The sequence below is a fragment of the Equus asinus genome, chromosome 3 (assembly GCF_041296235.1).
Source record: "Equus asinus isolate D_3611 breed Donkey chromosome 3, EquAss-T2T_v2, whole genome shotgun sequence".
NCBI lineage: Eukaryota > Metazoa > Chordata > Mammalia > Perissodactyla > Equidae > Equus > Equus asinus.
Window position 1 is genome coordinate 89,640,069 of NC_091792.1, and position 15,445 is coordinate 89,655,513.

Sequence of the window (15,445 nt, forward strand, 5' to 3'; positions counted from 1 at the left end):
TAATCCAATGTTACTGCAATTAAAAAACTGGTAAAGCTTTCAGAAGCATTTAATCTCTCATGGCCAAAAGCTCTTCATCTAGTTCTCCGCAATCTTAGATCTCCACCCTTTAGTAAATATCAGCTGTCTCCTTTTGGGATAATAACTGGATGGCCTATGCACTTAGATGAAGGAATATATGCACCAACTTTGCTTTAAAGGAGATATCTTACATTATTGTCAAGATCTCATTAAGATACTTAAAAAAAATGAGAGATTGGTAGCTGATTCTTTTCACAGTGAGCTTCCAGAAGATGAAGACCTTAAGGGTCATGGACTGCAACCTGGAGATTTTGTTTACTGGAAAAGACACCAGATAAAAGACTCTGTAGCCCCATTGGAAAGGATCATATCACATACTCTTAATCAATTAATGTGCTGTAGAATCAGAATCAGTGTGCTGGAAGGTGTTTTCAGTTCCTATTTCTGATATCCAACTTCAACTAACCACAACAGATGTCTCTGAACAAGGATCAGAAGAAGCGGGCATCTGTTGTAGACAGCTGTCACAGGACTCTGGACCAGGCCTATATTCCAAACCTTATACCTCCTCCTTTAAGCTCTTGTAATGCTTATACCATATACTCATTTTATAATTATTCCAGTTAAGGTTTTCAGAATACTATCATACTTTAAAAAAAAATTAATTTGTTTGGAACAGACTAGCGTTGAAGGCCAGGTATTTACTGTGTGGCTCCTAAGGGAACTCAATGGTTATTTGGAACAAACCTCTGGCCTTGGCTACCATCTGGATGGCTAGGATGCTGCACCCTGGGCTTCCCTTGGATGCAGGGAAGGATTCCCCCACAGCTAACATCTGTTGCCCATCTTCCTCTCCTGAAGGCCAGATGGACTTGTTCAGTGTTCTACTGGTATGAACACCAAGTGGCTATGCTTGTTCCTTCTTTGGACTACAAGATGTCATATCACATACATAAGTTCTCACTAAATTTACTCAACAAGTGCTTAATGATAGTCAGCTAATAATAGCCCTATGAAATACTGAAATGTTTTTAATGAGAAAGGCTATCCTTCAAAATAGAATGGCCTTGAATATTCTAACTGCATCCCAAGGTGGTATATGTGCAACCATTCAGACCCAATGCTGTGTTTTTATACCTGGTGAGTCTTCCAATTTTTCATCTCTGCTAAAGCACATGAAAAAGCAGGTGAATGCCTTAAGCAATCCTACACCCAGTCTTGATTTGCTTAGTTGGCTCCCTTCTGATATTGGTTCCCTTTTGCAATCTGGATTGCAATTCCTATTTCTGTTACTCCTTGTAATTCTTGTATTAGTCATAATATTCAAACCGATTACTATTTCCTTTACTCAGTGTTGTAAGACTGGTATGCAGGCTAGAGTAATGATTGCTCAGCAACTTGAGATGGTCAATTGATCTTATAATCGTGAATGAATTTCCTTTTCTTATAAGGACTATGCCTAAGACCTCATTTTAAAACTAATCTTTTCAAATTTTGAATTATCATCATTATTGTACCTGTTCTATAATTGTAAACAATGAAAGCATAAGGAGTCATGTAAAAGCACATGTACAATGTTTATGTGACAATCTAAAATTAACTGAAAAATTATATAACCTATGAAAGGTTTCACTGTTAACATATACCTCTATGCTTGTCCACTATATCCAACTATTTCCCCCAATGTAGATAACTAAGTAAATCAATGAGACAAAAGCCTAGCACTGAGGGACATGATGGACCCAGAGCAGGCAGCAATCACCCTGGTGCCAAGGGACAATATTTTGATCATCAATGCTTTCTATTGAAAGATTATTAATCAAAAGGGCGAAAATGATGAATAAATGCAAAGCAATAGGATATATTGGAGTATATGAGGAAGCCAATTGGTTTAAAATGAATTCAACCTGACCTTGTTTTTCCAGAAAGGCCTGATGTAGCCTGTTGAGCATGCATTATACATCTGCCTTAAATATTTACAATGTCCCAAAGCTGAGAATGATGCCTGCCCTTAAAGATAGGGATGTTGCCTCTCCCCTATCAGCATTTCTTTAAGGATAAGCATTTCTTCCCAGAAACAAATGATTAATTACTGACTTACTGTGCTCACTTTGTGACCACTGACCTGCTGTGCTAGCAAAGCATCTTAGTAAAAGAGATTGTCCTAGCATGTGATGGACACTCTTTGTTCCAAGACCGTATATAACCACTCTGTACACTTCACTTCTTCCGAGAGCTTCTTTCCTTGGTGGAAAAGTTCTCCCAGGCAATAGTCCTCAAAACAGCTCACAAGAAACTCACTCCACCTTTGATTTCTAGACTGATTATGGTTTGTTTGTGTCAACAATAGGGTTTAAGTCACTGTCGTTTTATGTGTTTTTTTTTTCTTGTCTTTTGCTTTTGTAGCTAAACACAATTTCTAACAAGGTACCAAAAATGTTATCCAGGTTTTCAAGTCAGAAAGGATTAGATGCAGTTAAAGGAAAGAAAGGGTATACAAGGAAGAGCACTAAATAACCTCACCATAATGGATGACATCAAATTAAAGACCCCAACTCTGTATTCTGGACTATAAGTTGTACTTTGAACTATATATAATTATCTGGATAATTCTATGTAACCTGTATTAATTGGATGACAACAGGGACTAAATCAGAGTAGATTTATGACCACTCAAAAACTGTTTTGACTAGACAATTCAGTATCATAGAAGAGAATATTATCATGATTTTTATTAACAAAAACAATGATAATAATTCCTTGCCCCTCTGCAAATCCTATATATACATATATATACATTTAGGTATATGAATGTGTTATATACATATAAACATATGTTTGAAATAAAATACAGGGGGCCGGCCCCGTGGCCAAGTCATTAAGTTCACTCACTCCACTTCAGTGGCCCGGGGTTCACTAGTTCAGATCCTGGGCATGGACCTACACACTGCTCATCGAGCCATGCTGTGGTAGTGTCCCACACAGAAGAACTAGAACGACCTACAACTAGGTACTGGGGCTTTGGGGAGGGAAAAAAAAAAGAGGAAGACTGGCAACAGATGTTAGCTCAGGGCCAATCTTCCTCACCAGAAGAAAAAAAAAAAAGAGAGAGAGAAATAAAATACAACATGAAATAACAAAATAATCATTTAACTGATATTTATTAATAGGTATTCTGTGCCAGTCATTGTTGCATGACATGGGGAAACAATGAATAAGGGTGAATAAGTTCCTGTCTGTGCTGAGCTTCTATTTTACTGTGCAAAACTGATTTTAAATACAGACATACAGTGACATGTCAGGTGACAGGGTTTTGTGCCATGAAAAATAATAAATGCCATGAAGAAAAATAAGATAGGAAAAGGAGCTGGAATATGACAGCTATTTTAGGTAGGACAGTTTGGAAAGACTCTTCTGCTGAGCTGACATAGATACAAATTCTTAAATACAGTGACAGAATGAGCCATGTGGTAATTTGGAGAATGAAAGATGGGAACAAAAGAAAAAGTCAGTACAACTGTCCTGAGGAAGGAGAGGACTTGGTATGTTTGAGGACCAGCATGAAGGTCAGCATGGCCAAAGCTAGAAAAACATGCAAGAGAAATCAGAGATGAGATCAGAAAAGCTACCATGGGCTACGACATATAAGGTGTGCAGCCATTGGCAAGTAGTTCACTTTAACTTTGCATCTGATGGGATGCTATTGGAGTATTTCAAGAAGGAATGACATAATCCAACTTATGTTTTATAGAGAAAACACTGGCTTCTGTGTGGAAAATGGATTATACGGGAGACAAGAATAGAAACAGGGAGACCAGTAAGAAACCGTTGCAATAGTCTAGGTGAGAGATGATGATGATGATGGCAGAGTAAGTGGAAGAAATGGACAGATTTGGAATATACTTATATATTGTCAAGGCAAAGCTGACTTGCTGATGGATGGAATGTGCGTGGGAACGAATGAGAAGAATCAGGGATGAAATTCTCTTCTTTTTCTTTTCTTTCCTTTTTTTTTTTTTTTTTTTTTGATTTGAGCAATGAAGGAGTCAATCAAACCATTCATTGAAATTGTGAAGGAGATTTGGAGACTCAGAGAGGATAGATTTAGGAAAGGAAGGTGGGTATAATGGGATAAAAATCAAAAGTTTTGAATCTTCTTGTCAATTTGGGCATTCCTGGTAGATATCCACATGGAGACATTGAGTAGGTATTTGTGTGTTTGAGTCTCAAACTCAGAGAAGTCTGGGATGGAGACAAAATAATGAGGAGGCATCACATGACAGATGGTATGAAATCAACCAGAGAGTGAGTGTATCTAGAAAAGAGAAAAGACTGCAGAAAGGAGGACTGAGACCTACGACAATACAGTATTTACAGATTTACGTATTGGTTAATATCAGTATCAGTTGAGATCAACCTCCAGAACTTTCATCTCCCAGAACGAAATCTGCCCCTAATATTTGAAAAATGACTACTCACTAGAAACCAGGGTGTACCTGAAATTTAAAAACAAAGAAAGAAATTAGAGTGTCATATTTTTTTTAAAAATTGTATATCTTACCCATGCTGATCCAAACACAGATTAACACATTACTTTAGGCCCACATTTTATCTAACCCCCTAGAAGCAATCTAGATAAGGTTAGAGATGAGAGTCTCCTCTGCTGTGAATTCAGAAGACAGTATGTTTCTTAAATCCCAAAGTAAAATGTGTGATGAATTATTCCACAGAAACAGGACTTATCTTCAATTGAAAAAGAACTATATGCTGTTAGATTTATTTAAAAGTATTTATTATCATTGCTTATTTTAATAGAAATCGTGACAATATGGTCTTCTACGATACTGAATAATCTAGTCAAAACATCCTTTGAGTGATCACAAAAGATAGTCTGATTTACTCCTTAATTTCATTCAATTAATACAAGCGACAGAGAATTAGCCAGACAGTTGTGTATAGTTCAAGGCACAACCTGCAGTATAGCATAGTAGTTTAAAGCATGGGTTTTGAAATCGGTCTGGCTCTGCCATTTATTAGAGATATATTGGAAATATTAAAGACTCTGGTCTCAGTTTCTTCTTATGGAAAACGGGGTTAAAAATGCCTAGCCTAACTTAGGGAGTTTTTCCTAAGAAAAAAATATGTAAAACCACCTTAAAATCTGTGTAGCCCATTGGAAGTGCTCAGGAAATTCCAGCTGGACTGTAGCTACGTCTTAGGTCAACTGCCTTTAAGGAGGCCTGTGGTCTAGCAGGAGCAACAGGCTACAGAGATGACTTCTGAGCAAACATCTGGAACACGGCCCCTTTTAAAATCACATTTAAATATTCTAGAATTTCGAATGAGTTAACTTTAAATGTTGTCTTAAAATAAATTTTATGTCATTTTTTAATTAAACAAATATTGGATTATCTGCCCCTTGTATGCTGAAGTCTAAAATATAAACATAGACCTAAAATAATGCTTTATTATTCAGAGAGACACATAGCTTAAAATGAATTCTATGATAATAATAAAAAAACATAAACCTTGATTTAGAAAACAGATAACTCAAAATGAATATATTAATAAAGATGCCAACACCTAGCAAACAATTAAAAATACAATCTCCTAACTCAATAATCCAATAAATCCAACAAACTCCAATACTTTAACAACTATTTAATATCCTATTAACTACCACTAATGTTTGCACATATTTCTCATTGGTTCCTTAAATCACTATTTATATTGATGTTTCTGTATATATTTTTCTCCCTCAAGGAGCTCTTCAGAAGAATGTAAACACCATATGTTACATAGTGTTAGGACGAAATTATAATTACTTACTCAAGTCAACAGGTAATTTAAATCTGAGTAAGTGTAAAGTTATTTCAGAGGCAGCTGCTAACAGTTAAACTGCTTTTACCACATAAAAATGTATTAAATTATGTAGCTAATAACCTAATCATACAATATGAATACACTGAAAAACAGAATTTTGTGTACATTAACAAATCTCATTCTGTATTTTTAACTAAAGCCTTAAAACTAACTTATGAGACTGCAAAGTAATGATATTAAACTATGTGGCTTATGGAAATTCGTCTCACTTTTTTATATGTGTACTTTATACTCATCTCTTAGAGACAATTTTGAACAACATGTATATCTCTCTATACACACATCTGAGTTTTTGCAGAATTTCACTGAAGCTTTCATCAAATCTTTGCATGCACTAAACTACATAAAATTAAAACAAGTTAGTTCCAGCATATTTACCATAATATAGAAATAATTATTCATGAAGTTCTGATGCTTTCCTAATAGACAATGGTTTATTAAGACATATTTCAGAGAAGACACAATTCCAAGTTCTTTAACGAGCTCTCTTCTTAAACACTTAAGGCATACAGTCTGTGTGACAAGGAAAGAGAAAAGTTAAAATAAAATTCATAATACTGACTGCCATTTAGTCCTATCAAACTAAGTAGATATCAGCTCTTATCCTTTACCAATACTCATATAAAACTGAATATTTATTGTTGTTACATTTATAACCATGTATAGAGTACTCAGCTTGGTTTTCACATAGAATTATTCTTCAAAGTTCTTTAAAAAATGAATATAAAAACTCTCTCTATACATTATATAAATATATATTTATATAACTATATAAATATATGTATATTTTTTAAACAGAAAGAAAAAAGGTACATTTTAAAATAAGAAGTCCATTGTAAAATCTAAGCCCTTTGAGAGCAGGCAGCAGTTGGGAAAGGAAGCTGGAAAGCAGACAGACACAAGAAGTCTGAAACCTGACCCAGTAGTGCATTTCCTCATCCCCAAATAATGTTAACTGTGAGACCACAGAAAAGCCGCGTACCTACTAAAGTGGGAATAAAGAGAGAGATGACAACCAGAGGATTGGTTGAAAGTACGCCATGCAGCCAGGCAACTTCATCCCTAGCAGAAGCTAGAAGTTTCTTCTCTTCAGAAAGAAAATTAGATGAATTAAAGAAACATCAGGCAAAAGTGGGGAAGGGAGTATCTTATTGAAAATAGCTAGATTAAATTAAAATGAATATATATTTTTCCAAAGAAGACATATAGATGGCCAACGGATACATGAAAAGATGCTCAGTATCACTAATCATCAGGGAAATGGAAAACAAAACCACAATGAGATACCACCTCACATCTGTCAGATGGCTGTTATCAAAAAGATAAGATATAACAAATGTTGGTGAGGATGCAGAGAAAAGGGAACTATTGTGCACTATTGGTGGGAATGTAAATTGGTGCAGCCACTGTGGAAAACAGAATCGAGGTTTCTCAAAAAATCAAAAGTAGAATTATCATATGATCCAGTTATTCCACTTCTGCATATGTATTCAAAGAAAAGGAAAACACTAATTGGAAAAGATATATGCACCCCCATATTCATCACAGCACTCTTTACAACAGCCAACTATGGAAACAACCTAACTGACCATCAATGAACAAATGGATAAAGAAATATACCTACACACACACACACACACACACACACACACACACAAATACAGTGGAATATTATTTGGCAACAAAAAAGAATGAAATCCTGCTATTTGTGACAACATGGATGGACCTCTAGGGCATTATGCTAAGTGAAATAAGTCAGATGGAGAAAGACAAATACTGCATGATCTCTCTTATGTGTGGAATCTAAAAAAAACCAACAAAACAACAACTTCATAGATACAGAGAACAGATTGGTGGTTTCCACAGGCAGGGAGTGAGGGTGTGGGAGAAATGGGTGGAGGGGGTCAAAAGGTAAAAAACTAAATTAATTTAAAAAATATATTCAATGTCAAATTTAAAAAAAAAAGAAAAAAGTTTGGGATGACTAGATAGATGTTGCCTTCATCATCTTCTCTCACCATTCTCAATCTTATTCTTCCTAACCATTAATACCCCAAACCAACCACCCATCAATTCTCAAATTCTCATTCTCTCTCACTCTCAAAAGAACCCAAAATAAATATTAAACCCTGAAACCCCATATCTCCATCCCTTTTCGCTTTCTGGCTGTCAATCTGGCAGCATAGCTTACCCCTTCCAAGCAGAAATCTCTCCTGGCATTTTGTCCGTATATATCGAAGCATCGTTTGCTGACCTTCCCATAAATCCTGTAAATTATGGAATACCCTATAATAAAATCCCTTCTGTTTAAACTAGCTAAAGCAATTATATTATCTGTATCCATAAAAACACCAATATTCTAGGTGGCTTTCATTTCAGGATTGCAAAGACCGCTCAGAATTATTAGGTCTGTTAATAAAAGAAATGTACATAACCTTAGTAGGATTATGAGGTCAACAGATGCCAAACCTAAAGAATGGAGGGCTGCTTTCTTACGTCTTTTCTCTTTTCTTTCTCTTTACTTCCGGTTTCTTCTTTTCTCTCCCCTTCTCTCTCTCTCTACTTCTGTTTCTATTTTTATCCCCCTGCAGTTATATAAACCCAATGAACAATCAGAATCATGCTTAAAATAAAAACACGTAGATTTTCTGTAGTATGGCAGTTAAAGCTGCAGTTTTTAGAATTTTAAAAACCTGAGTTGGAATTCCTGCTGAGCCATTTACCAGCACTGTGACCCCTAGTCAGGTTCTCAACTGCTCTAAGCTTCAATTTCGTTACCCATAAAATGAGACAATAATCATGTGTATTGAGGATTAATACTCTAAAGAAGTAGACGGTTTTCAGAATTTCCAATCTGGAGAAATGAGTCTGTGCCTAAAACTTCTAGCATTTGGCTCTGAAAAAAATCTCAGGAAAGGTACTATTTATAAATCTAAATAGGCAGTTAGCAGGAAGGCAGTTGTCTCTTAGACACCGGTTATCAGATAAATAACCAGTTAAAGCTGAAGCCAACATTTCAGAACACAAGATGAGATTCTGACAAACAACAAGGCCAACTGAATGCTGAATTCCCGAGCACTGAGTTAGTCTCATAATGGATAATTTACTCTTAGGATTGGTCCAGCTTTGCTTAGAATTGTAGGAAAAAAAGAGGATAAGCTACAGAAAATGTGATAGACTGATACCACCTGTATAACTTGATAGGCTTTGTTATATTATTTCAACTTATCAATGACATTTAATAAAATGACTATTTTGATTTTAATAGGATAAAACACTTGAGAGGAAGTTAGGTCTTTAGTGAAAGTTTTTTCCACCATTCATTCAATAATTCATTCATTCATCTATTATTAGTGTGTTGTATTCTAGTTCTATACTGGGCACTGAAATAGGGAATATAAAGACTATAAAACGTAATATCTGCATTTACGAACATCTACATCTAACGGGAAAGATTGTAAATAAACATACTTATAATTTTCTAGCTTCATATTAGGAGTTGGATTAAGGCATTGTGGGGAGGAATTGTAGGGAAAATTGGGAGGAATTTCACCTCACAGAGGAGGTGGCATTTAATTGGGCATTAAGTGGAGATCACAAGTTTGCCAGTCAGGGAAGATGGGAAGTATGCTAAAGGTAAAGGAAATAGCTTTTGTAATTCAGTGCAATGGAGATTCCTTTCTCTGTGTTAACGTAATAACCAATTAATTAGGGAGAGAAAAGAGTAACGCACATTCTAATTATTTAAAGTATCAGCTCAACATTTAGGAACAGAAAGATTCCCCTGCCAGGAATAAGACCTAGATCTTACATACGTGATGTTACTAACTGTGGTAGGGAGAATAATGCCCCGCCCTCCCCATGATGTCCGTGGCAAAAGGGAATTAACGCTGCAGATGAAATTAAGGCAACTAATCACTTGACTTTAAAACAGAAAGATTTTCCTGGATTGTCTAGCGGACCCAGTGAAATCAGAGGGGTCCTTAAATGTCAAAGAGGGAGGCAGAAGAGTCAGAATCAGAGTGATGCAGCGTGAGAAAGACGTGACAGGCCATTGCTGGTTTTGAAGATGGAAGGAAGCAACGAGGTAAGGAATGCAGGCAACCTCTAGAAGCTCAGAGAAGCAAGTAAATGGATTATCCCCTAGGGCTGCCAGAAGGAACTCAGCTCTGCCAACACTTTGATTTCAGTCTGGGGACCCAATTCTGACTTCAGACTTCCAGAACCACATGATACTAAACGTGAATCATTTTAAGCCGTCAAGTTTGTGGCAATCTGTTATAGCAGCAATATGAAACTAATACACTAACTACAACCTTTTAAGATAAAACAATTAGATAAACATAAATGTATGGATCTTTTAGTATACACTTATGATAGTTTAGATCACCTGGGAACTCTATTATTTTAATATGAATATAGGCAGTTTTCATTCTATTTGGGCATGTACAGATGCAGGCAATCAAAAATAGTGGATAATAAGAAGATTCTTCATAATTCTTATAACTTCTATTTGATTAATATCATTTGGTATTCTAGGAATTGACAAATTTCAAATAAAGTTCAGAACCCTTTCTGTGGAAATCAAGTTCAAAGAAAATTATAAAATTTTCTTCATTTTGCATCTTACTAGTTGCTTAATTTGTTATGGTCTGAATATTTATGTTCCCCTAAACTTCAAATATTGAAATCCTAACAGGCCAAGCTGATAGTATTACAAGGTGGGGCCTCTGGGAAGTGATTAGGTCATGAGGCCAGAGCCCTCATGAATGGGATTTGTGCCCTTATCAAAGAAGCCCCAGAGAGCTCCCTTGCCCCTTGTACCACGTGAGGTTACAGAGAAAAGACGAAAAGGTGGCTGTCTGGGAAGTGGACCCTCACAAGACACTGAATCTGCCAATGCTTTGATCTTGGACTTCCAAGCCTCCATCACTGTGAAAAATAAATTTCCATTGCTTATAAACTTCCTAATTTATGGTATTTTGTTACAGCCTGAACAGACTAAGACACAATTCTTGCTTGCTTCCTGTACCTCACTGCCTGTAGAAGGCAGTTTAAGTTCTGTATAAAGCATATAATGTCCATTCACACCAAACAACTTCTTCCTTACCACGTGGGCAACACATGACTGGATATTTACAATTTCTAGACCCTCAGGGCCTAAAGCTTGAGATCTTGGCTCTTACTTCTCCCTTGGCTCAGATCTCATGACACTTCCCTTCCCTCAACCCCATCTTTGCACTTCTGAAATACTTTGAAGTACTTTGCACTTTTCTAGGCCATGTTCAAATACAACCAGCATTATAATTTTCTGCACCTTTCTATAGTCAAAATAAAACATTTCTACCCCGGTACCTTTACAGAAGGTCTTACACATGGTAGGACCTCAATAAATGTTTGTTAATTGTTCTGAATGACTTGCCACATTAAAAAAAAGTAAAAGAAATAGTGAGAAATGACAATAGTAGAACTAATATCACGAAGTGACTAATGCCCACAGGAGAGAGCAAGAAAGAGAAGGAGAGAAAAACAGCTAATGTTAATAAGAGGACAGACCACTGTCAGCTTTATTCCTGTGGGTGATGTTACCAGAAACGATGACTAATCTCTCTTTAACATGCTCTAGCAACTGGCATGGCTCCATTTTTCCACTTGGCTCTGTTGCCAAAGGTTCTACTGCCTGGCAAAGACACTTTAAAGGAGAAAACTGAGCTTAATTCCTCTACCCTTAATTATGCTTTGACAATTCTTTTCAGCTTTTTAAAAACTCTCAGGCTCAAATACTGCTGCCATAGTCTTTCTTGTTAAGCAAGGCCTAACTATTCTAAATGAACCTTTATTCTTACTAAGAAATATATCCAAATAAAATTCTAATATAACAGGTTTAGCCAACATTATCAGTGTTTGTCACATCTTCTAACATAAGGATTTCCCATCAGACTTACTAGAGTAAAAGAGATTACCTGAGAAGAAGTACGTGTCCAGGTACAGACATAAGTTGACTGCTGATAATATAATGCAACTTAAAAGAAAACGAATTTCCTTAGTTGAGAACCTGACATCAACAGTTCCTCAGAATATTCAAATTCTATCTGTCTTCACAGTTATTGCTATTAGGCTGTTGAATAAGTCTAATACATCAATTTGCAATTGTTTGTCTTCCAATTTTCTGTGCTATGGATCAGCCACTATCCAAGAGGATAAAAGTAAGTTTCTGTGAAAACACATAGCACCTTTCCTTATCTCTTTTGGAATGTGTTTTAATGAGATGTTCATAAATTTCCCTACATTATTAAGAATATCTTTACTATGGGCAAGAGTAAATAGAATTTTCTGATTTTTCATAATTATTAGCCAACTTTTGGTGTTATCAATATGCCAATTTTGCCCAGCACAATTACTGTAAATAATAGAATCTCTGCCAAATTATTTATGTGTGGTATGAAAACTGAAGTGAAGAAATGCTAAATTTATGATGTAAAAACTCCCAAATAGAGTATTTGCTTATTTACTCATTTTATTTGCATCTGTCAGCATGGCCATTTAATACCTCCATATAGTAAAATGAAAACAATGGATGCTCAATGTCTTAATAAGACATTTTAGTCTAAAATTCTTTAACTTTATGTAGTTACCAAGGATAACACAACTATTTCTAAATTATTTGATGTATGGCAGAATTAACTGTACTGAATTCCATGCACACTTTATTTTACAATTGCAAATGCATATTGATATGGAAACTTCTAAAATTAATTTATTTAAGTAGACAATTTTAAGAAAGAACAGATAGAAGTCATTGCAAGACAAACTAAACTCATGCTGAGTCCACTTGCGATAGTTTCTCATATTCATGGTCCATCTCAAACGAGTATGTTGATAATGAATCACAGTCTTCGAATTTTACTTAGATTTTTAACTTCTTATTTAAAGAAAAATATGTTATAACATACTTTACACTTTGTAGGTAAACTCTGAAGTAATGCCAGAGATTATATAAAAAAACAACAAAGAATGAGTGTATATGATGTAGAGTGTATATGAAATGGTAATACTGAGATAAGAAATAAACACTGGACATGATATACATGAAATTAGTTGCTTACATTATCATTGATAATAATGTTACTATCTCAAATACACTGTTCATCCCAAGTCAATTCCAATATCTGATGTCTGCTTTAGATGGTAAAAGAAATCTTGTTAATATTGGTGTGCACAGCAATGATTGCTACCTCTGCTCTTATTTCACAGCAAGGTTTTCTAGACACTTGGGACTAACAGATGTTGAGGAAGAGAGCACCAGCCAATGGTACACATGTTGACTTCAACTGTTTCCAAATAAAATTGTCCTGGCATCTTGTTGGCAGACACAACAAATGTTTCAGGGATGCCAATTCAGGCTGAAGTGGGTCCCCAAAGCAAGTTTGAAGTCATAACGATTCAATTTTTTAAAATTAATTTTCTGTCAGGAAACAAATAAAGTTTTCATTTCACACATTTTCAAGGCTTTTATTGGCTTTAGGATTTTTCTAGCAGTAGTTCAAAATCCTGTCTATTTACAAATGAATCCAGAAATATCTTCCTGTGTTCTGCACCTGAATTCTATCCTCCTATGTTCTGTATCTGCATTCTAAATTTGAGCTTTCCTATAAAATCCTCACTTTTTCCAATTATGAAATACAACCAAATCTATGTATTGTGTAGTTTTCTGGTGCTCTGTTTAACTCGATATAAAAAACGGATCCTTGAATTCAATTTTCCACGATTATCTTTAACAGATGCTCAGTAAATCTTATCCACTATATATGTCAAAGGAACTCTTTGCTTAGAGTAAGCAGAATATGGCCTGATGTTCTAAAAGCATGCTAAAATAAGCCTTTTAACACAGAAAGTTTTATATCAGTACCATTTGGAGAACTCAAAAAAGTTAGGAGAAATATAAAGCACCAACCTATGCAAAGATGAAGAAACATTGAGATTAAATTTAAGGAAGAAAATGAATATGTGAGCTGGGGATGGGGAAGGAGGGGGCACACCATTATTTTTAGCATGTATTAATGCTGACAAGCTCTATATCTTGTACATGCCTTCCTGAAATCATTTGGACAGCGCGTGAGAAGGACTGGACAGCAATATGATGCTAGTAGGCAACATGAAAGTAATTGCTTATTCTTTCCATTAAAATCTTTTTCCCTGAGGTCCTCTATGTCTGAGAGATATTGCATATCTTTTAACACAAATTAAACAAAATCCATTTTGGCTTTAATTTATGTAAAAATAACTTTGTTTTATCAGGATATAAAATTATCATTTTCCTTACTATATGAGCCTTCATCATACATCAGTAACGCTGTCTGAAAAAACAGGTATTATGTTCATTCAAAATTTATCTTGACAGAACCAGAAGGACAAAAAGTTAAACATAAAATAATACTGTACAGATACAATACAGAAATATTGTTTGATAGCTGTTACTTCAATTTAAATTTTATTCTCAGTGTTTATCATCAAATATTTAGTGAAGTATTTCTTAAAGCCATAATTCTTTGACACTCTTAACCATAAGATTTTAAGGACTGTAAATTAATTCAAATATGGTAACATTTAAGCAAAGCTTCCAAATTTAATGGAAATTAAAATAGCATTGGAAAATCCTCAGATGAGTACACTGATGCATATATATAAACATTTAAGGAAATCTCGTATTTTCTTCCACCGTCCCTCAAACTCAAACTCCTCACACTTGCTGAAAATTTATAGGACTGAAAACTGGATTAATAAAAGAATATCACCTATCAATATGGTAGATTAAAGACTGCTGCAAATCTTTGTCATGCCCCATGAAGAGATGCAGTTTATTTTCCCTTCCTTGAGTCATAGTTGGCCCTATGTGCAGAAAAGAGCTAACATAGCTGTTTTGTGTCCGTCTATCTGTTATGGGCTGAATTATATCCCCTGAAATTCATATATTGAAGTTCCAATTCCCAATACTTCAGAATGTAACTATATTTGGAGATAAGGTCTTTTAAGAGGTGATTAAGTTAAAATGAGGCCATTTGGGTGGGCCCTAATAAACTATAACTAGTGCCCTTTCAAGAAGAGGAAGAGATGCCAGGGAAGTGCATGCACAGTATTTTGTCATGGCAGCCCTAGCAAACTAACGCAATATCCTGAGAAAGGTCTGCTTGCAAGGCTGGCCATCAGCTGGCTTCTGAGAGCTTGACTGGTAAACAGTATCCTACATTACATCAAATTTTCCATCAATGATAAGAGTGGTTCATTATTCCTAAACCACTTTTAAAATCAATATTGTTTATGCTGAACACCTGATTTCTCTCTAGAAGTTTGTAATTTCTGTATGACTAGGCACAGGGTTCCTATATGACCAGCTCCCAATAAAATAAAATTTCTAATCGTCTTCACTGGGTAGAAACACCACATACACTGCCAGGAGAAGAGTGTCCGTGTGCTCTATATGACTACATGTTGAGTTCTGTGAGTCCTTCTCACAAATCTCTGAATGTAAGAGTTGTCTTGG

At 35.4% G+C, this 15,445-nt stretch overlaps 1 protein-coding gene across 7 annotated transcripts in view; it reads right to left on the reverse strand.

Annotated features, from left to right (window-relative positions):
- CCSER1 (coiled-coil serine rich protein 1) overlaps positions 1 to 15,445 on the reverse strand; it is a 1,220,070-nt gene that overhangs the window by 708,048 nt on the left and 496,577 nt on the right. The window contains exon 8 of one of the 7 annotated variants that reach the window (XM_070505371.1): positions 6,229 to 6,417. The exons of the other annotated variants lie outside the window; for them this stretch is intronic. Coding sequence (XP_070361472.1) covers positions 6,244 to 6,417 — 174 coding nt within the window. The 3' untranslated portion in view covers positions 6,229 to 6,243. Of the gene's footprint in view, positions 1 to 6,228; positions 6,418 to 15,445 lie in introns of those variants that run through there. 7 annotated transcript variants of the gene reach the window in all.